General features: G+C 49.4%; 1 protein-coding gene across 1 annotated transcript in view; it reads left to right on the top strand.

Annotated features, from left to right (window-relative positions):
• LOC140387078 (histone-lysine N-methyltransferase PRDM9-like) overlaps positions 1-22144 on the top strand; it is a 200959-nt gene that overhangs the window by 4464 nt on the left and 174351 nt on the right. The window contains exons 2-4 of the mRNA XM_072470088.1: positions 6848-6971; positions 8293-8415; positions 9527-9597. Coding sequence (XP_072326189.1) covers positions 6848-6971; positions 8293-8415; positions 9527-9597 — 318 coding nt within the window. The remainder of the gene's footprint in view (positions 1-6847; positions 6972-8292; positions 8416-9526; positions 9598-22144) is intronic.

Genomic DNA, 22144 nt, shown 5'->3' with positions numbered 1-22144 from the left:
GACTTTTTATAGAACTTGACCGTCAAGCTCGGGGTCTTCCCTGCCTGCATCGCCATCATACTCTCGATCACCTCTCTCAACCCAATTGGGGCCCCCAGCCCCACCTCTACTTTGAGAAACTCCAGCCAATCCAGAAAGAGCTGCATCGCCTCCTCCCCCGGGACTCCGACTCATATAACCTTTTATAAAACGCCTTAAACACCCCATTCTGCTCCTCTGAGTCCATCGCTACCGTATCATCCCTCAGTCTACCAATCTACCTCACTGCCTCTTGCTTTCTCAACTGATAGGCCAACATCATGCTCGCCTCCTCCTTGTACTCATAAACTGGCTCTCCGTAACTGCCCACCGCCTTCCCCATGGAAACTAGCTTAAACTCCTCTGCCTCTCCTTCAACAGTCCTGCCTCCAGTGCCTCCGAGCATCTCCTGCCCACCCTCAAGATCTCGTCCACCAGTCTTGCCCTCTCTATTCGTTCCGTTTTCTCCTCATGCGCCAAATTGGTATAAACTCCCCCCTAACCACTGCCTTGAGTGCCTCCCACAGGATGGTAGCCGTGACCTCCCCCGTATCATTTCACTCCACGTAACCCCGAATGGCAGTTCGCACATCTCAGCCGCCAACAACCCCACATCCAGCCTTCATTGCGGGCGCTGCCTGCCCCTTCCCAGGCCATGCGCCGATCCACCCAATGCAGCGAGTGGTCAGAAGCCACAATTGGCGAATACTCGCAAGTCGACCCCTGCCCCGCAATAGCGTCGTATCTAGCCCAAAAAATAAATCCGATAGTACACCCGGGTATGAAAACTCCTTTGCTCTGGGCCTCCCATACCTCCACGGGTCCCCACCCTACCTCCATGAGCTCCATAAACCCCCTCAGCTCCTTTGCCAGTGCTGACACCCACAACGACTTGGGACTCGACTGTTCGAAGCTCAGATTCATAACCTATTTAAAATCCCCCTTCCCGCCATAATCAGCTAATGCGAGTCCAAGTCAGGAATCTTCCCAAAAACAGCTTCCTAAAATCCATGCTATTGCAATTTGGGGCACAGACGTTTACCAGAACCACCAGCAATCCCTCCAACGACCCCCCAACCCCCACCTTGCTGGCCCAGGATTGGCCACAATACTTCCCACCTCGAACGCTACCCGCTTGTTAACCAACACTGCTCCCCCTAGTCTTTATATCCATCCCCAAATGGAACACCTGCCCCACTGGCACCATCGATAACACACGAGGCGAGACGTAGAGAACTCAATCGAGGCTTTATTGAGCAGACTTGTTCCCCAGCAACTCAGTTACAGAATGCGGCTGCTGGGAGAAACCGGGTTCTTATACCCCGCCTTTCTGGGTGGAGCCCAGTAGGCGGCAGATCCAATCAGGACCCAGTATCTGTCCACCAATAGCCCCTCGACATCATGGTGTACCGTATTACCCCTAATACATACCACCACACCCACCCATCCCTTTCTCGGCCTAGTCTGGTCCCCTATCTTCAGGTGCGTCTCCTGCAAAAAAGCCAGGTCCGCCTTCAAAGTCCTCAAGTGCGTGAACACACGCGACCATTTAATCGGCCCATTGAACCCCCTCATGTTCCACGTGACCAGCCTGGTAGGGGTGCTCCAAGCCACCTTCCCCTGCCGATTAGCCATGCCCTTTCTTGCGCCACTGGTCCACGTCACGCGATCCACCAGGCCCACCCTTGGATGTCCACCATCATCGACCTCTTTGAAACTGCGATACACCAACCACACCCATGTCAGCACCCTTCCCCACCCGCAAACAAAAAAACAACTCGCTCCCCCGTGCCTTCCTCCTGGCAACCCCTTCACTCCCCTCCCATTAACTAGTCTGCCCAGCTAGCATGGTAGCCCTCGCCCAAGGCCTTCCATCATCTTACCTCCCTCCAATTCTCCTCCCCACCCAACCAGCCCAACCATCCATATCTAAAGAGAAACAAAAGGCACATTCACCATCGTTGCTCCCCCATCAAAACCTGCCCCAAAACACTCACCACCAAACACTTTAACAAGCAACCAAATACTCCTACAAAGTTCATTGTCCTCACACTGCCCCCAGTTCATTGCCCCTCATAAATTTCATCGCCTCCTCTGGCATGTCGAAATACCAATCTTGCTTCTGGAAAGTCACCCAGAGGCGGATTGGGTACAGTACCACGAACTTCACCCCCTTTTTAAAGAGGGCAACCGACATCAGGTCAAACCCAGTCCTCTTTGTTTTGTTATGCTCTTGACGTAGCATAAGCTGCTTCCTTGTTCTATACTCTGACAAAGGAAGGTTCAGACTTGGAGATAGCTTTAATACATTTATTAAACTATTAACAATTCTCCTACTTGGTTTCGACTCTCCTGTTAATCCTACTATAGCTACTCAGACTAACTAACCAGTCTGCTACAATCCACGTGGTGGGTGTGATGTGTTTCAATCAACCCTGTCTTTACTCACTAAGTGTCTCCACTGGAAAGAGAAAGATCATGTGTGCTGTGTCCTTAAAAATGGGTAGCCGCCTTGTGGTAGTGTCACCTGTGTGTGTGTCTTGACTGCCCATTGGTCGTGTCCTATCTTACTGACCTATTGGTTGAATGTCTGTGTGTCATGATGTCTCTGGTGCTCCCTCTAGTGTTTATCTAGTCTTAATGTATTTGCATTAACCCCTTGTGTATTTACAGTGATGCATATAACCACTCCTCTTCATCAGATCTGCACCTAAGTCCTGGTACACCCGCAACTCGTTTCCTTCCCATATTCATTTCCTGGTCTACCTCTTGCATCAAAGGGTCTTCTTGTCCAGAAAACGGTGCAACCGCACCACCATCATTCTTGACGGCTCGCCTGTCTGCAGCCACCTCCTCAGCGCTCTATGCGCCTGCTCCACCTCCAGAGGCCAATCAAAGGCCCCCCCCTCCGTCAACTTCTCCAACACCTTTGCCCCATCCACTGCGGCCACCGCACGTTCAATGCCTTCAGGCATCCTGAAAATTCTTAGGTTTTTCCTTCCAGAGCGATTCTCCAAATCTTCCACCTTCTCCCTCAAGTTTCTCTGGCACTCCCGCATCACTCCTATCTCAGCCACCAATGAGGCCATCTGTACCTTGTGCTCCCCCACTGCCTCCTCCACATCCTGATCGCCAGATCCTGGTACTACAGTCTCTGCTCCACCCGCTGAATCGCAGACCTCAGCGATTCCACCACCTTGGCTAGGTCTTCCAGGGCCTCTTTCCTCTACTGCCAAAACTTATCATTTCAGAACTCCACCAACTGCTCCATCAACCACTGAGTAGGCAGCGCAGCCCTCCTGGCCCTCCGCCATATTTCCTTGTGGTGCACCACAAAATCTCTCCTGCTCCAACAGCACTTTCTTTCTCGTGGCGCTCTTCACCTGCGTATCTCCTTCCCCAGGCACTCCTGTACCCTCTGCCCTCTAATACCTTGCCCTTCGGGCAGCGAAAAGACAAAATAAATCTTGCTGGAGAGGGAGCCACCAAATGTGCGACCACTCACTCCATGGCCGCCACCGGACGTCTCTGTTCTCGATTTTTGAAACCACAAGTGAAACTCGCCGTCGGTAATTCCTCCTGGCGGTGGCATAGCATCACGGAGGTCGCGAAGAATACTGGATCGAACCCATCAATGATATGCCAACGGCATTTACTGTATGTGCGAGGTGGAATGCATTGATGCCGCTGTCGAGAAGTGGCATTCTGTTGGGCGCCTGGCACTGGCCACGATTTTCGGCTCACGAGCGATTCTCCACCCAATAACATTTCCCGATTTTGGTATCGTTGGACCGAGAATTCCGCCCCACATGGGCAATAAACTCACCATTCTGACATTGCAGGCGCAATTTTCCGGCCTTGCGGGAGAGAAATGACGGGAGAGGCCAAAAACGAGAACCGTGCCACGCGCCAAACAGTTTGTGATACAACCAGCCCCCTCCCGTAGGCGAAATTGGGATCTTGCTGTAGCGTGCTGAGAAACCAATTATCACCACTTAAGCCCTACTTCCATACAATTATCGGGAGTCACCCTTATCCAACACCCTCCTGTGATTCATCGGCCTCCCCAGCAAGTGGTTATGCTGGTGCCGATTAGTAGTCCTTTTTAAAAACGTGACCCTGGCAGAAGAGCTCCTGTGGGGAGCCGAGACGGTGTGTATCCATCTTTGCTCAGAGGCAATGAGTCTGGGGACACTGGGCTTGCCGCTCCAGTGCTCGGCGGGGGGGCTGGGGGTCATCGGGTGAGGGGAGAAACCCTGACTTAGGGTGGTGGACTTCCCGCAGGGATGGACCGCCATGGGAGGGTGTGACTTGGGGGGTGGGGGAGGAGGACGACACCCAGTCATCGCATCTCTTAACCATGCCTCAGGATCTTGCCAGGGCTCAAGCGGGATCTGTGCAGAATCTCACAGGCCACAGCCCACAGGTGTATCCGACATGTCACAGATGCCCTGCTTGCTCGGTGGGAAAACTACATCAACTTCGACATGAACCAAGCCCAACAGGATGCCCGGGCAGCAGGATTTGCTGCCATTGCCAGGACACCCCAAGTCGAGGGGGTAGTGGATGGTGCGCATATTTCTCTGCGCTCACTTGCCTATCTGGGAGCGTCCTATGTTAACAGAAAGGGGTTCCACTCCCTGAACACACAGCTTTTGTGCAACCACCACATGAAGATCATGCATGTGTGTGCACGCTTCCCAGGGAGTGTGCACGCTAGTTACATCGAAGATCATCCCGGCCCTCTTCGACGACCACTCCAGGATGTGTGGCTGGGGGATAAGGGGTAGCTGCTGAGGACCTGGCTAATGACGCCAATATGGAGGCTGGAGACCAAAGCGGAGACCCAGTACAATGAGGCTGTAGTGATATCATAGTTGTGTTGTAATTCACTGACTGAATCTCATACATAAATGAATGTTGGAGTCAGGTGACCTCAGACTGACGAGGGAGCTGGGAGAGAGATAGTGGTTTGTGCATGTTAATACTGTTATTCATGTGTTTTGTATATATTTGACCCATAGTTAATGTTAATAAATCGTTTATAGCTTTAGCTACAAGTGTTCTTGTAATATAAAGTAGGCCATCCAACAAGAACATTACAGAGGCCCATGCAGTCACCCGGACTGTGATTGAGCTGTGGATCGGGCTCCTCGAGATGCGGTTCCGAAGCTTTGACTGCTCCAGTGGTGCACTCCAATACATACCCCCAGAGGGTCGCATTCTTTGTGGAGGCTGCTGCGCCCTTCAGAACCTCGTGCAGCAGCAGGGAGATGAGATGGAGGTTGGTGATGAGGAACATGTGGCCACCTCCGAGTACGAGGGTGATGAGGCGATGCTGGACCAGCAGGGGCTGGAGGATGAGCCCAGGAACCAACTGGAGGACCATCCAAGGATAAGCGGCAGCAGCGAGTGTCTGGCAAGCCCAGAGGGCCATGGAAGCCCTCATACCCGCCCGATTTAGGCTGGGACCCAGCTGTGGCCTGGGATCCAGCAGACGTCTGACTGCTGCCTCACCTGGGGGTTTCTGCCTCCACCTGATGTACAGCAGCAGCTGTGTGGCGCTCACCAGAGTGTGCCCCAAAAGCCTGACCACTAATATTCCCCACTGAGGTGTGTGTATCTGTGCTGGTGGAGTGTGTGGATGACAGATGTGGCGTTTCGATCACGGCATCCTCGAAGCTCTCGGAGGTAGTCTCCTGGGAGGCTGGATGGGCTGGCGCCATCAGTTGTAGGACCTGCAGGAGAACAGACATGTAGTCAGTGGGAGGGTTGGGTCAGTCAGTAAGGCAATAACAACTCACGTGACAGGTCCACCAGATGGGGCCTGATGTTTCCTCACCTTAGCAGCTTCCGCCTACCTCCGGGTCGGTGACCGCCCTGTCCACAGCCACCCCTGTCATCTCAAGGATCGGTTCCTCAAAGGTGGTGAGGATTCTTGAGTCTGGCACCACCCAGCCAATCTGGGCCCTCGCCCAGAGGTTTTGCGAGAGTTTTTCCTGAGGAGACACAGAGAGGGCATCATTAGCCACACATGTGGTTCACAGTGGTGGGAGGGTGGATGTGAAGGGAGGGTTGGGAGGGGGGATGAATGGAGCGAGGAGTGAAGGGAGGGTTCAAAGCCGCATGGTGAGTTGTCAGGGGAAGATTGTCTACTCACTCGTGCTGCACGGTCTAGGTTGTTGACCTTTTTCAGGACTGGAAGCCAGTCCTGGTCATATTCCTGTAGCTTCCAACTGCCTCCACCTCGTCCCAGGCAGCACTGGCTGCCCTGTGACTCATCCTCCGGGAATCTCAGGGGACAGGACATCTCTCCTGGCCTCTTTTGCGACTCAAAGCCACCTTAGGCCTGCATCGACTAATCTTGGTGCGGGTCTCCTTGGTGCCATTGTCGCAAGCTGAGGGGTTGGTTGAGCAAGTGCTGTTTAAGTGCTGCTCTACCTTGTAAGCGGGGGGCTGGCAAGCACGGTGTTGGCAAATCAGCCGGCAAGCCTTCATTTGCGGCCAAAATCCCATGAGGCCTCGTTAAGTGGACATATTAACGTTGAATAGTGTTGCTGGCCTCGCTGGGCCTGGTTCCAGCTCGCTACCACACTTAGAAATCTTTCCGGTGAATCGCACCTTGAATTGTTTGGTAGAGAGGCTGTTCTTTATGAGTCCTCTACCACTGATTATAGTACCAGTCCATTCTAGTGGAGGGTATTCTAGAAATCCACCGATGGCAGAGCTGACGGATTGGCTAATCTTACATTTATGGAACTTGTGTTTGTGAACATTACTGATTCAGTGCCTGAATGTATTAACAATCCGAATCATCTTACATTTCCAGATTACAGACAAGTTTAAAGACATTGCCGCTCATTTTTCCAAAGGTGAATGGGCAGAATTAAGTGAATGGGAAAAGATCCGTTATAAGAACGTGAAGCGAAACTATGAGGCCATGCTTGCAATAGGTCTGTACAAAATCAATGTTTTTTTCCCTTTCCACATTTCTCACTTTTCCTGAAAACTTACATATCCACTGGCACGGTATTCATCTAATATTACAGCCAAGTGGATATTCGCCTAAGAGATCTGAGATTTTCATTGGGGTTCTCCATTTCACCACTGCTGACACACATCAGGAACGTATACCGAGGAATTAATCATCATCGACCTGTGAGTGCCTGAATGTTAATTAATGGCTGTGAAATAACTGGCTAAAGTTCCCAACGTGCCTTCCTCCTGTGCATTAGGAATGATGCAGTGAAAAATCTTGAGTGTTAGCAGTAATGTGATGTGGGAGATGGTGGAGAGGATGCTTGCTCGTCTGACGAGCAAATTGGATGAAATCTGGAATTAAATTTAATGATAACCATTAAACCATTGTTTTTTAAAAAATGACCCCTATTGGATCACTAATGTTCTTTTGGGGGAACAAATCTGCCACCTGCCTGCCTGCGACTCCAGACGTGCAGCAATGTGTTTGACTCTGAACTGTCCCCTGAAATGGCCTAGAGCGGTGTTTTTCAATCTTTTTTTCGAGCGACCAACGTTCACAGAATGGCCAACTATCGCGACCCACATCACATTCACAAAAGATTCTCCATAATTACTGTTAAAACGTTACACTCGTTGTTGGCACTTCTGAATGTTTATTGAATGTAAATTTGTAAATTGTAATACACTGTAATGCAGTGAGAATTTACCTCGAGAGAAAACGGCAAACATGGTCAGGCGATATTTGGGAATCCTTTTGGTGACCCATTCTACACCATCCGACGGCCCATCCGTGGGTTGCGATCCCATTTTTGAAAATCGCTAGCCGAGACTGCCATTCAATTTAATTAGAGATGGGCAATGAATGTTGGCCCAGCCGGTCATGTCCAGTGATAATTTTTAAAAAAGTAAAGAGAACAGTGCTATTCTATTTCACTTGATGTAGAGATGAGTGGAATTGGATGAAAAATAGTATTTGAAGCTTTCCTCCCTCCCTCCTCATGATAGATGCTGGCTGATCTGGGGGTTGTTTGCAGCATTTCCTGTTCTGATTTCAAATTCTGTTTGTTCATTTTCCCCCATAGTTCTCTTCCTATTGTATCAGTGTGGCTTTCCCCAACGCTGCGCGCTAAGCCACTAAACCTAACTCAGGAATAAAAATTATGTTTTGGAATAATGGAGATGAACTGTGCATCTCAGATGTCATTATTACCCTGCCTTTCCCTTGGACCTGCGAGTGACCACCAGCTGTCACAGATCTAAAACTTCTTTCTTTTGACTCTACAATTTTTGTAGGATTGAATGTACCAAAGCCAGCATTCATGTCAAGACATGGCAGGAGGCATCAACCCCGTGTGGATGAATCTAGTGATTCAGATGAAGATTGGGCACCGAAACGTCTTGTGAAAAATCCACCACGTAAATTGAATATCTTTCCTTCATTAAAATATTTAAAGCACATTTTGATGAGGGCAGCATGGTAGCACAGTGGGTAACACTGTTGCTTCACAGCTCCAGGATGCCCAGTTCGATTCCCGGCTTGGGTCACTGTCGGTGTGGAGTCTGCATGTTCTCCCCGTGTCTGCGTGTGTTTTCGCCAGGTGCTCCGGTTTCCTCCCATGATCCCGAAAGATGTGCTGTTCGGTAATCTGGACATTCTGATTTCTCCCTCTGTTTACCCGAACAGGCGCCGGCATGTGGCAACTTGGGGCTTTTCACAGTAACTTCATTGCATGTTGATGTATGCCGACTTGTGACAATAAAGATTATTTTTTTAAAAATAACCCTGATTACCTTTGTGTTTTGGAGAGTTGGAAGATAAGGAAATTGAATGATATTTGTCTTAACTTCTCTTTATAACTCTTTCACTTTCATTCAGCGTCAGTTGATTGTCTTTGTGTCTTCATGTGATTTTAAATAAATAAATTTTGAGTACCCAATTATTTTTTTTAAATTAAGGGGCAATTTAGTGTGGCCAATCCACCGAGCCTGCATATCTTTGAGTTGTGGGGGCGAAACACACGCAAACAAGGGGAGAATGTGTAAACTCCACATGGATCTGTCTTCACGTGAATTGAACATCATTTCCCAGAGTGGGACTGGAGCTCTGGACCATTCGATAAATGCCTGATGCTAACTTATGTGTATATTCTTTTGCTGAGACAAAAGAATCAATATATTCAGCAAAAAACAGAAAATGAGAAGAGGTGATATACTCTGATGGGGATTGTAACTGGAAAACAACATAAAAGAAACTTAAATAACTAAACCAAAATATAATTTCCAGGGGTGATGATAAACCCCAGCCCCCGAGGCATCCACCGATCCCAGAAGGCCTGGAAAATCCTTATGAATATGTAGACATATAAAACTAATGTCGACTTTATTTTTCGAATTTTTAGTAGCATTTATGTTTTGATTTTATTTTGAACTACAAAATGCCATTTTTGGAATTGCCTTCCTGCTCAAATATGAAAAGCTGAAATATGAGACAACAGAAATCTAAAACATCATTGTCATTATTTTCAAGAGATGAGAAACTTAAAGCCACCTTTAAAGAATGAAGATACCAAGAAGCCAAAGAAAGACAGTATCAAAAAGGTAATTGAGTGTGGACAGAAATTCTTACAAACCAAATATATCAAATGGAAACAGACTGCTCGATATTCACTCAACAGGCCTGTCAGCATCTGAAAGATATAGAGCTGCAGGGTCCCACCCGTAACGTTAACCAGCCTTTCTCCTTCAGACTGAAATTTACCTCTCCGTATTTTCAGCGTTCACGGCCTTCATTTTTAAAATATTAGTTCAGGGGGAATGATCGGCTAGCCCATCCATAATTGTCTTTGAGAGGGAGGTGGTGTGCTCCCTTATTGGACTGCTGCTGTCCATGTGATGTAGGTTCACCCACACTGCTGTTAGGGAGGGAGTACCTGGACCCCGTGGTTTTTCCTGGGTGATCAGATGATGGCTATTGTGTCTGTGATGTTGCTTCCTGCAGTGCTCATGCACAGTGTCCAACCATCAAGGTCTGATTGGGATGCCATGCAATTGCCTCCAGATGCTACATGGCATGCCTACCCACGGGAATCTCCTTTGGAGTTAGTGTTTCATTTTATATCTGTTACTTGTCTGCTTAGAATCCCTGGGAACTTGATTGTATTTTTATTTAGACTCCTGACCTGCATTTTGTCATATTTGAATTTCATGATCTGGGCGTGATTTAATGGCCACGTTGTGCTTGAGCAAGAGCGCAGTGAGGTCATTAGATCATGGGAGAGGCCAAAATCGAGAACCACATGGGCACCGATCGGTTTGCGATCTATCCGGCCTGCTCCCGTTGACAAAATCAGGATCCCACCGTGGCGTGGCGAGAAACCAATAATCAAAACTTAAGGCCAATCTCAATACAATTAATGTGAATGACTCCTATCTGACGGCCCCCGTGACCTAACCGCCTCCACAGCAAGCGGTCACGCGGGCGCTGATTAATACACCTTTTTAAAAATGTGAAGCTGGCGGAATGGCTGGTGCGAGGTGGCGAGAAAACACCTTCACCCCTGGACCATGAGCCTGAGGGCACTGGTGTTGCTTCCTGTTGCTGGGGTTGGCAGATATGATTGGGGTGGGCCGCCACCATTAGAGTGGATCGCCCCTCGGTGGGGTGGGGAGGGGGGTGGGTGTCTCAGCGCCAGTGGGTCCTCCATGCCACCCCCTGGATTGTGTGTGCCTGTTACATGGACAACCCCAGGCCCTGCCTGTCTGTCTCACTGACCACCCATAGCTCCCACTGACCGTGGAGTAGTCTGGCCATGTGGTTGAAGGCCACTGCTAATAGGAACTTGGCAATTGTAGTTAGGTGTGCACGTTAAAACTCCCAAGTGCCAGAGGTGTCATATGTCTTGGGTGTAACTTGTTTAATGCTGTCCATATTGTGTTCTTTTGTTGCTAATTTTAGGATGGTTGGTGTAATGTTCATAAAGACCACAAATAGCTTTTAAATTGAACAAAGCTATAGATTTATTCACACTACTTTATTAGATTCAACACTTCTATATGATACCCAGTTGGTAATAAACATATAATCTACACGCATCTACTACTAATCTCTACACTGTTACATTAACTAGGATCTGCTTTCACTCACACTATCCATCAGTCTGTCCTCTCGCTTTCTCCTCAACCTCTCACACACAAGGCTTAGCATCAATGCCTTATATAGTTCAACATCTAGCTCCCTCTAGTGGTTGATTTGGACATAACATTAACCCTTACAGTTCTTTACATTTATGATAACGTCACACATATGTGTCCCCAATTGCCCCTAGCCCTGATGGTGCCATCCCACCTTCCCCACCCCTGCCGACACCTTCCCCACCTCTTTCACCCTTTACCCCTTCACCCTTTTCCAGGGCCCTCTCAGTGATCCTCGACCTGTTTAGCCTTCCATGCTCTACCGTTGCGTCTAGGTGTGTCCCCAGGATGCACATCAGAGTTGAAGGCAGCCTTCTGCCTACCGAGTCCCGTAACCTACCGTTGGGGGCCCTAGGGTCGGTTTCGGCCCCGCTGGGATGAGCGTCGGGAAGCTTGCGACAGTTCCGGCTCCCTACCACACTTAGAAAATATTCCATTAATTCGAGCCCACTGTAAATTAACAGTTCTTAATGTGCTTGATGGATGAATCCTCCCAAAATCTGTGAGCAGTTTGGAATATCTGCAAATTAGTTAGACGATGGACGTTAACTTTGTTTCCATGAGGCTGCACAGCAGCGTTCACAAGAACAAACTCAATGATCACTGCTACATCACTGAAATCTCAAAGTTGCTGGGCTGAACCAGGGTCACTGCTCTTTCGATGTCTTGATCTCTACTCGAAAAATAATGTTGTGTGTAATCTTGAAAGGCACCATGATCAAGCTCTAACATCATGCTTCCAGAATCCTAATTTTCCTGTTAATATTTGCTGTGTACAGTTTTGAACAAGACAATGAAGGATAATTAGCATCTATGGAACATACTTTCATTCCTTCAGAAAAGCTGCGAGAATAAAAAAAACCCTTGTATAGTATCTGATTATTATTTACTCATATAGGTAATACTCAATTGTGTTTTTTTTCATAGTTTTAATTACCTTGTACAAACGCAGATGTGCTTTAATTCAGATAGTGCGAGACTTCCGGTTGCGGCTATGCAGAGCTAAGTCGTATGTTCGGCAGCTCCCGCTTGGAACGGACTTGTGGGCTCTTTACAGGGCCCCCAATGGCATTGTTTTGACATTTCCCGGTGTGGGAAGAAGACTGCAACATTCCCCCGACAGTGTCCCCCAGGAATGGTATGTCTCTTGGTTACCAGACCCGGCAGAAACAGTAAAAGATTTGGCTGGAGCTGCAGGAAAGACAAAAGCCTCTTCCAGCATGCAGGCGGGGGAAGGGCAAGCTTAAAGGCTTCAAGCTGACTTGAGGGCCTTTATTAAAGGTGAATTCTAGCAGCAGAGGGAACAACTGTGAAAAGATCTCACCAAGGCCGTTGAAGAAGCGGGGACGAGGCTTCCGGTGGCGGCCATGGAGGAGTAGGTTGCGCATTCGGCAGCTCCCGTCTGGAAAGGACTCTCAGACCTTTTTCAGGAGTTTCCACAGACATTTTGGGGCAGATTGGTTAAGCGAACACTGCCAAAAGGATTCTCTCTCGAGACTTCCCGTTGCGGCTATGCGGAGCTAAGTTGCACATTGGGCGGCTCCCGCAAAAACTGACTTTTAGGCTCTTTTCAGGGCTTCCAACGGCACTTTTCCGACGTTTCCCAGTGTGGGAAGGAGTTAATAACAGCTCCCCATCAGTATATGGCTTTAAGTAGGAGCGGGGCGAAAAAAAGGCGGTGGTGGACGCGAAGAAGGGAGGGAAGAAGGACAAAATGGCGGCAGGCGGAGACCAGGCAGCGTGGAGGCAGTGGGCGGAGGAGCAACAGGAGGGTATCCAGAGCTGCCTCAGAGAGATTAAAACGGACCTGCTAGAGCCGATGAAGGCTTCTATTGATAAGCTGCTGGGGACACAGACGGCCCGGGGGTGGCGATCCGAGAGGCTCGACAAAAGATCTCTGACAATGAGGATGAGATCTTAGGTCTGGCGGTAAAGGTGGAGGCGCAGAGGCGCTCCACAAGAAATGGCAGGAGCGGTTCGAAGAGATGGAGAATCAGTCGAGGCGGAAGAATCTGCGGATTCTGGGCCTCCCGGAGGGCCTGGAGGGGCCGGACGTGGGGGCCTATGTGGTCACCATGTTGAACTCGCTGATGGGAGCGAGGTCCTTCCAGGGACCCCTGGAGCTGGAATGGGCCCATGGCGTGTTGGCGAGGAGGCCCAAGGCTAACAAGCCTCCGCGGGCGGTGCTGGTGCGGTTCCATTGGTTCGTCGATCGGGAGTGTGTGCTCAGGTGGGCCAAGAAGGAGAGGAGCAGCAGGTGGGAGAACACAGAGGTTCAAATATACCAGGACTGGAGTGCGGAGGTGGCGAAGAGGAGGGCCGGGTACAATCGAGTGAAGGCGGTGCTGCACAGGAAGGGGGTGAAACTTGGCATGTTGCAGCCGCTGTGACTGTGGGTTACCTACAAGGACCGGCACCATTATTTTGAGTCTCCGGAGGAGGCGTGGGCCTTTGTTCAGGCCGAGAAGCTGGACACAGACTGAGGGTCGGGATGGGCGATTGGGGACTGCAGTGGATATGTTATGCCTATTTTTTGTTCGGCGGAGGGGGGAGCCTTTGCATTGTTTTGGGTTTTGTTTTCTCTGTGTTTTTCTCTTTCGGGTTGGGGAGGGTGGATGGGGCGGGTTGGGCACTGTTTTGGTTGGTGGCGGGGCCTGGTAGGTGGAGAGCGCGGGCTTTTTTCCCGCGCCGAAGACTGGGGGGGGGGGGAGCGAGGATTGTTTCCCGCGCTTAGAACGGAGGGGGGAGGGGAATCGAGTTGCTGCTGCTAAGGTCAAGGAGGAGCTGGAGCGAGTTGTGGGGGGGGGGTCAAGACGGGGGTATGCCGCTGTGGGGAACGGGCCGGCTGTGGGGTGCGGGTGCGTAGCTTGCCGAGGAGGGGCCATGGCTAGTCGGCGGGGGAGGGGGGGGGCGGGTAGCCCACTGATCCGGCTGATAACCTGGAATGTAAGGGGACTGAATGGGCCGGTTAAGCGGGCCCGCGTGTTTGCGCACCTAAAGGGGCTCAAGGCGGATGTGGTTATGCTTCAGGAGACACACCTGAAGGTGGCAGACCAGGTAAGACTGAGGAAAGGGTGGGTAAGTCAGGTGTTTCACTCGGGGCTAGATGCCAAAAATCGAGGGGTGGCGATCTTGGTGGGAAAGATTTTGGTGTCATTCGAGGCGTCGAGCATTGTGGCAGATAATGGCGGTAGGTACATAATGGTAAGTGGTAAGTTGCAGGGAGAGAGGGTGGTACTGGTCAATGTGTATGCTCCGAACTGGGACGATGCGGGTTTTATGCGGCGTATGTTGGGTCGGATCCCAGACTTGGAAGTGGGGGCCCTGATAATGGGGGGAGACTTTAACACGGTGTTGGATCCGGCACTGGATCGCTCCAGGTCTAGGACGGGTAGGAAGCCGGCGGCGGCTAAAGTGCTGAGGGGATTTATGGACCAAATGGGAGGGGTGGACCCTTGGAGATTTGCAAGGCTGGGGGCTAGGGAATTTTCATTCTTCTCACATGTCCATAAGGCTTATTCTCGAATCGACTTTTTCATTTTGAGTAGGGCGCTGATGAAATGAAATGAAAGGAAATAGCGAGAGTAGAGGATACCGAGTATTCGGCAATAGCCATTTCGGACCACGCCCCGCATTGGGTGGACATGGAGATGGGGAGGAGAGGGACCAGCGCCCGCTGTGGCGCTTGGAAGTGGGACTGTTGGCAGACGAGGAGGTGAGCGAGCGGGTCCGAGAAAGTATAGAGAGGTACTTGGAGACCCACGACAACGGGGAGGTCCGAGTAGGGATGGTACGGGAGGCACTGAAGGCGGTGGTGAGGGGAGAGCTGATCTCCATTAGGGCCCACAAGGAGCGGGAGGAGAGGGAGAGGCTGGTGGGGGAAATGGTGAGGGTAGACAGGAGGTATGCGGAAGAGCCTGAGGATAGACTGTTGAGGAAGAGGCGGAGCCTCCAGGCCGAATTCGACCTGGTGACCACCAAGAAGGCGGAGGTGCAGTGGAGGAAGGCCCAGGGGGCGGTTGACGAGTATGGGGAAAAGGCAAGCCGGATAATGGCGCATCAGCTTCGGAAGCGGGACGCAGCTAGGGAGATCGGGGGAGTTAAGGACAGGGGCGGGAGCATGGTGCGGAGTGGGGTTGGCATCAATGGGGTCTTCAGGGACTTCTACGAGGAATTGTACCAATCCGAGCTCCCATGGGAGGAGGGAGGGATGGGCCGTTTCCTGGACCAATTGAGGTTTCCAAAGGTGGAAGAGGGACTGGGGGCCCCGATTGGGCTGGAGGAGCTGATCAAAGGGATAGGAAGCATGCAGGTGGGAAGGCACCGGGGCCGGACGGTTTCCCGGTCGAGTTCTACAAAAAATATATGGACCTGTTGGGCCCGCTGTTAGTTAGGACCTTTAATAAGGCAAGGGAGGGGGTGGCTTTACCCCTGACGATGTCCCGGGCACTGATATCTTTGATCCTGAAGCGGGACAAGGAACCCGTGCAATGTGGGTCTTACAGACCGATTTCCTTGCTAAATGTAGATGCCAAGGTGCTGGAGGAGGTCTTAGCCATGAGGATTGAGGATTGTGTGCCGCAGATCATCCATGAAGACCAGACGGGGTTTGTGAAGGGGAGACAGTTGAACGCGAATGTGCGGAGGCTTTTGAACGTTATCATGATGCCGGCGAGGGAGGGGGAGGCGGAGATAGTGGTGGCGATGGACGCTGAGAAAGCCTTCGATAGGGTAGAGTGGGGGTACCTGTGGGAGGTGCTGAAGTGGTTCCGGTATGGGGAGGGGTATGTCTGGTGGGTTAGGCTGTTGTATGAGGTCCCAATGGCGAGTGTGGCCACAAATAGGAGGATGTCCGAGTACTTTCGGTTGCAGCGAGGGACGAGACAGGGGTGTCCCCTGTCCCCCCTGCTCTTCGCACTGGCGATTGAACCCCTGGCTATGGCACTGAGAGAGTCGAGGAACTGGAGGGGGTTGGTGCGGGGTGGGGAGGAGCATAGGGTGTCGCTTTATGCGGACGGCCTGCTGCTGTATGTGGTGGACCCGGTGGGAGGAATACCAGAGGTAATGAGGATCCTTAGGGAATTCGGGGACTTTTCGGGGTACAAGCTCAATATGGGGAAGAGCGAGCTGTTCGTGGTTCACCCAGGGGACCAGGAGAGGGGGATTGGCGAGCTCCCACTAAAAAGGGCGGAGAGGAGCTTCAGATATTTGGGGGTCCAGGCGGCCAGGAGCTGGGGGGCACTGCATAGGCTTAACTTTACAAGGCTGGTGGAGCAAATGGAGGAGGAATTCAAGAGGTGGGACGCGTTGCCGCTGTCTTTGGCGGGTAGGGTGCAGTCAATCAAAAATGACGGTGCTCCCAAGGTTTTTGTTCCTGTTCCAGTGCCTCCCCGTGTTTATCCCGAAGGCTTTTTTCAGGCGGGTTAACAGGCGTATAATGTGGTTTGTGTGGGCGCGAGGGACTTCGAGGGTGAGAAGGGTGTTCCTGGAGCGGAGTAGAGATAGGGGGAGGCTGTCGTTGTCCAACCTTTGTGGGTACTACTGGGCCACCAATGCGACGATGGTGCGCAAGTGGGTGATGGAGGGGGAGGGGGCTGCATGGAAGAGACTGGAGACGGCGTCTTGTGTGGGTACGAGTCTGGTGGCGATGGCAATGGCGCCGCTGCCGCTCCGTCCAAGGAGGTATACCACGAGCCCGATGGTGGTGGCGGCCCTCAAAATTTGGGGCAGTGGAGGCGGCATAGGGGGGAAGTTGGGGCCTTGGCGTGGACCCCATTACGGGGGAACCACCGGTGGGGGGGTTTTCAGGGTGGCACAGGGCAGGGATACGAAAGTTGGGGGACCTGTTTGTGGACGGGAAGTTCGTGAGCTTGGGTGAGCTGGAGGAGAAGTACGGGCTCCCCCCAGGGAACACCTTCAGGTACTTACAGGTAAGGCCGTTTGCCAGACGGCAGGTGGTGGAATTCCCACGGCTACTGCCACACACAGTACAGGACAGGGTGCTCTCATGGGGGGGGGGGGGGGGGGGGAGGAGTGGGGAAGATCTCGGAAACTTACCAGGTGATGCAGGAGGAGGAGGAGGCCTCGGTGGTGGAGTTGAAAGGTAAGTGAGAGGAGGAGTTGGGAGAGGAGATCGAAGAGGGGACATGGGCAGATGCCCTAGGGAGGGTGAACTCTTCCTCTTCGTGCGCGAGGCTCAGCTTCATACAGTTTAAGGTGCTGCACAGGGCATACATGACTGGGACAAGGATGAGCCTGTTCTTTGGGGGTGAGGACAGGTGTGTTAGGTGCTCAGGGAGCCCAGCAAATCACACCCATATGTTCTGGGCATGCCCAGCGCTGGAGGAATTTTGGAAGGGCGTAGCGAGGACGGTGTCGAGGGTGGTAGGATCCAGGGTCAAACCGGGCTGGGGGCTCGCAATATTTGGGGTGGCAGAGGAGCCGGGAGTGCAGGAGGTGAAAGAGGCCGGAATTCTGGCCTTTGCGTCCCTGGTAGCCCTGCGAAGGATTCTCCTTCAGTGGAAAGATGCGAGGCCCCCAAGCGTGGAATCCTGGATCAGTGATATGGCAGGGTTCATTAAATTGGAGAGGGTGAAATTCGCCTTGAGTGGGTCGGTACAAGGACTCTTTAGGCGGTGGCAACCGTTCTTAGACTTTCTGGCAGAACGATAGACATTGGTCAGTGGCAGCAGCAGCTCGGGGTGGGGGGGTGGGGTGCGTGGGTTTACTCTGTTTTTGTTTTTGTTATTTACACTGGAGGGTCTGAGGGGGTGTATACACCTGTTGTGTTAAGTCAGGGTGTTAATGTTAATTTATTATTTATGTACGGGGGGAGGGGTTTGGGGGGTTGCTTTTTTAGATTGTGTTTTGTACTTAACCCTGTGGGTTCTTTTTTCTTTCTCATTTTGTTATTGATATTTTATGAAAACCTTTAATAAAAATTATTTTTAAAACAAAATTCAGATCGTGCGAGGTTCCCCAGAATGAAGACATTTTTGGTTGCTTTTGTATCTCAGATAGAAGTCAATGATGTTTATTGGACAATAATACTTCTCTTTTAGCGATTGTGCTTGGGTTAGTTACATTTGGGATACCTGTGAAGTGAATATAGGAGGGTGGTATTAAACATGGGAACCATCTGAAATGTGTGGCTTAGTGCTACACTAAGAGAGTGACTGATTTTCTTAAATGGATCATGGGGACCTTTCTTTCTTCAATGTGATACAAGTGTCATGTGAGAGTCCCTTTGAGAAATGGGTGTTTATCAAATTGCTGCAGTGATGTCATTGTGTGGGTGGAGCTTGACTGTCTGTCTGTCTTTTACTTTCGTTTTTGAGCTGGCAGCCGCCGTGTGTTTTTAGTTTAGTTTTCAGAGGTGGAGAGCTGCATTCAAAGCAAGCAGCTGTACAATGATCTTTCTCTCTGCAAGTTAAAGAACGTCTCCAGATTATTGATGATTTCAAAGTAATATCTGTTTCTGTAGAGCATTTAAACCTGCTGTCTTATTTGAAAAAGGATTTAACTTATGGATGTTGTTTGGGGAATTTATTAAGGGTTGCCTATAGAATATTGTATTTGGGAAAGTATCAGTGTTTGTAGTTGATAAGATGTTTACTGTGTGTTTATAAAATGTTAACTGGATTCATAGAATAAACATTGTTTTGTTTTCAACATACTTTAGCTCTCTGTTGCATCACACCGGTAAAGTGGGCCCTTTTGCTCCCCATAACCAAAATCTATTTAAAGTTGCGAGTCAGGTGAACTCCATGATACACTTTGGTGTTCTCTAAACCCTGGCCCATAATAAATTGGGGGCATGTCCAGGATAAAAGTCTATTTTTTGTGATTGGATTGGCTTAATAAACTTAAAGATAGTGAGGGGTGAGCATATTTGTGTTTGCTTTTCAGGTGTGGTATACCAGTTTAAGTAGGGAGTGTGTTGTGTGCAATGGCTCTTTCAGAGGCTCAGAAGTTTTTGGGGTGGAGAACATCACATGCAGTACAACAGAGACTAAAAAAGGGCTTTTAGATTTGGCAAAAACATTGCTGTTAGCGTTACCTGATAGCACACGAAAAGAAGAGGTACTTGTGGCGCCAGCTGAGCATTTAAAATTGCTTGAGATACATCTCACTCAGTAGAAATGGCAAAAATTCAGTTCGAAATCAAGCAACTTGAACATGAAAAAGAATTAAAGCAGCTTGAATAGGAAACGAGATAAAAAGGGAGATACAGATCAGGGAAAAAGAAAAGGAGAGAGAAGAAAGAAATAAAGAAAGAATAGCCTTAGCAGAACAAAAAGAAAAAGAGAGAGAGGAAAGGGAAAAAGAGAGAGTTTGAACTTCAGAAAATGGCCATGAAACATGACAGTCAGTTAGAATTGGTGGATGTAGAGGGAAACGTACAGTTGGAGGATGGTGGTGAGGATAAAGAGAAAGTACTTGGTGGGGATCTATTTAAATATGTCCAAGCATTGCCAAGGTTTGATGAGAAGGAGGTGGAAGACTTTGTCATTTCATTTGAGACGGTGGCTAAACAAATTAAATGGTCACGACATGTGGTTGTGGTATTACTGATTCAAACAAAGCTGGTAGGTAGGGCTAGTGAAGTGTTTGCATCACTGTCAGAGGAGGTATTTGGGAAGTATGAGGAGGTGAAAAAAATCCATCTTAGGTGCATATGAACTAGTGCCTGAAGCCTAAAGACAATGGTTTCGAAATTTAAGGATAGAACCTGCTCAAACATACATGGAGTTTGAAAGGATCAAACAAAGTAACTTTGATAGGTGGATAAGGGCTTTGAAAAGAGACCAAATGTATGAAGCTCTCAGAGAAATTATACTTTTGGAGGAGTTTAAACATTCAATTCCTGATGCAGTGAGAACTCATGTGGAAGAGCAGAGGGTTAAAACTGCGAGGTCAGCAGCAGAAATGGCAGATGATTATGAATTAGTTCATAAATCAAAGCTTGGTTTCCGACATCAGTTTCAGCCTGTGAGGGATTGAAACTGGGGAAAAGAGAAATTCTCAAGTGGTGAAGGTAAAGGAGATCTGATGGGAGATCATAATGAAAGTGTACCTCGGATTAAAAATGAAATCCAGGAGGATGGAAGAGAAATGAAAAGTTTCAAATGTTTTCACTGTAATAAACTAGGCCATGTGAAGTCACAGTGTTGGTGGTTGAAGAAAAGCAGGAGGAAGGCTGATGTGGTAAAACAGGATAAGACAGTGCGGTTTGTTAAAGTGGTGAAGGAAACCCCAAGTGAAGCGAAGGAGGTGCAAAAGATTGTACAGGTGATTGATCAGAAGTTGCCAGATCTCTTTAAAGAATTTACTTGTGTGGGTAAAGTTTACTTGTGTATCAGGAGGAGCAGGTAAAGAAGTCACAATTTTAAGAGATACGGGAGAGTAGGAGATGAGGAGTTATGTAGTTTGGGAAGAATATTGCCAGAAAAGGTGGTAATATGTAGAATTCAGGGTAAGAAGAATAGTGTTCCATTATATAAGGTAAGGTTGGAAAGTCCAGTGAAGAATGGTGAAGTGGTAGTAGGAGTAACAGAGAAACTATCTGGTCCAGGAATACAGTTTATCTTGTGTCGCAAGTGGGAGTGATGCCTACTGTGGTTGATAAACCAGTGGAAAATCAGACAACTGAAGTGTTGAAGGACAAATATCCTGGGATTTTTTTCGGATTGTTTAATGACATGGTCACAAAGTCACAGGTTAAGACAAAAGGAGAAATCGAAGAGTGAAGATAAAGTTGAAGTTCAATTATCAGAAACAATTTTTGATCAGATGGTTGGAAGATAACAAGAACAGATGGAGGATGAGGCTGATATTTTTAAATTGGCGGAATTACAACAGAAAGATATAGAAATAAAACGTATGTATGAGAAAGCATCCACGGAAGAGGAATCTGATTGTTTCCCAGAATATTATGACAGTAAAAATATTTTATAATGAGAGCACTTAAACCAGCTGTCTTTATTTTTATTCTCCTTTTTCACATTTTCTCCCAAATTTACACCCACCAACAATAAACAATAATCAGCAACAAATATGTCAATCCCCATAATATTAACAACAATCCCATCCTCCCACCAACCCCCAAACATTAGTCCGCATGTTTACATAAACAAATAGCAAAAGGGAATCAGGGATTACCCATAGTCACCCTTAATACACACAACCACCCTCACCCCCCAACCCTCCCACCCACCCCCCCCCCCCCCCAACTAATGTTCGATGTTATCCAGTTCTTGAAAGTGCATAATAAATAATGCCCAGTTCAAACTTAACCTTCTCAAGAGTCAAGAATTCCGACAGATCCCCCCCCCCCCGGCCACGCCAAGGCACAGGGTGAAGAGGCTGCTCTCCATCCCAACAGGATCCACCTTTAGGCGATCAACGAGGCGAAGGCTACGATATCTGCCTCCGCACCCGTTTCCAACCCTGGCTGTTCCGACACCCTGAATATGGCCTCCCAGGTGGTGCATGTCAAAGAGACTCCACCTTGGAGATTACCCGAAAAACCTCCTTCCAATAATCCTCTAGCTTTGGACAGGACCAAAACACATGAACGTGATTAGCGGGGACCCCCCGCAACGCTCGCACACATTTTCTACTCCTTCAAAGAATCATCTCATCCTCGCCCTCGTGAGGTGTGCTCTGTATGCCACCTTCAGCTGCATCAGTCCCAACCTCGCACATGAGTTGGAGGCATTTATTCTCCGGAGCATCTCACACAAGACCCCCTCCTCTATAACCTCTTCCAACTCTTCCTCCCACTTTCCTTTGATCCCTTCCAGTGGTGCCTTATCCTCTTCCAAAATAGCTCCGTACACCGCTGACACTACCCCATTCTCCAGTCCCCTTGTCGTCAGCACCTCCTCCAGCAATGTGGAGGCCGGTTCCTCTGGGAAGCTCTGTATTTCCTTTCTGGCAAAATCCCAAACCT

This window comes from Scyliorhinus torazame, chromosome 12 (assembly GCF_047496885.1).
Source record: "Scyliorhinus torazame isolate Kashiwa2021f chromosome 12, sScyTor2.1, whole genome shotgun sequence".
In the NCBI taxonomy this organism is placed as follows: Eukaryota; Metazoa; Chordata; class Chondrichthyes; order Carcharhiniformes; family Scyliorhinidae; genus Scyliorhinus; species Scyliorhinus torazame.
This window is presented reverse-complemented; position numbering and strand designations above follow the sequence as displayed.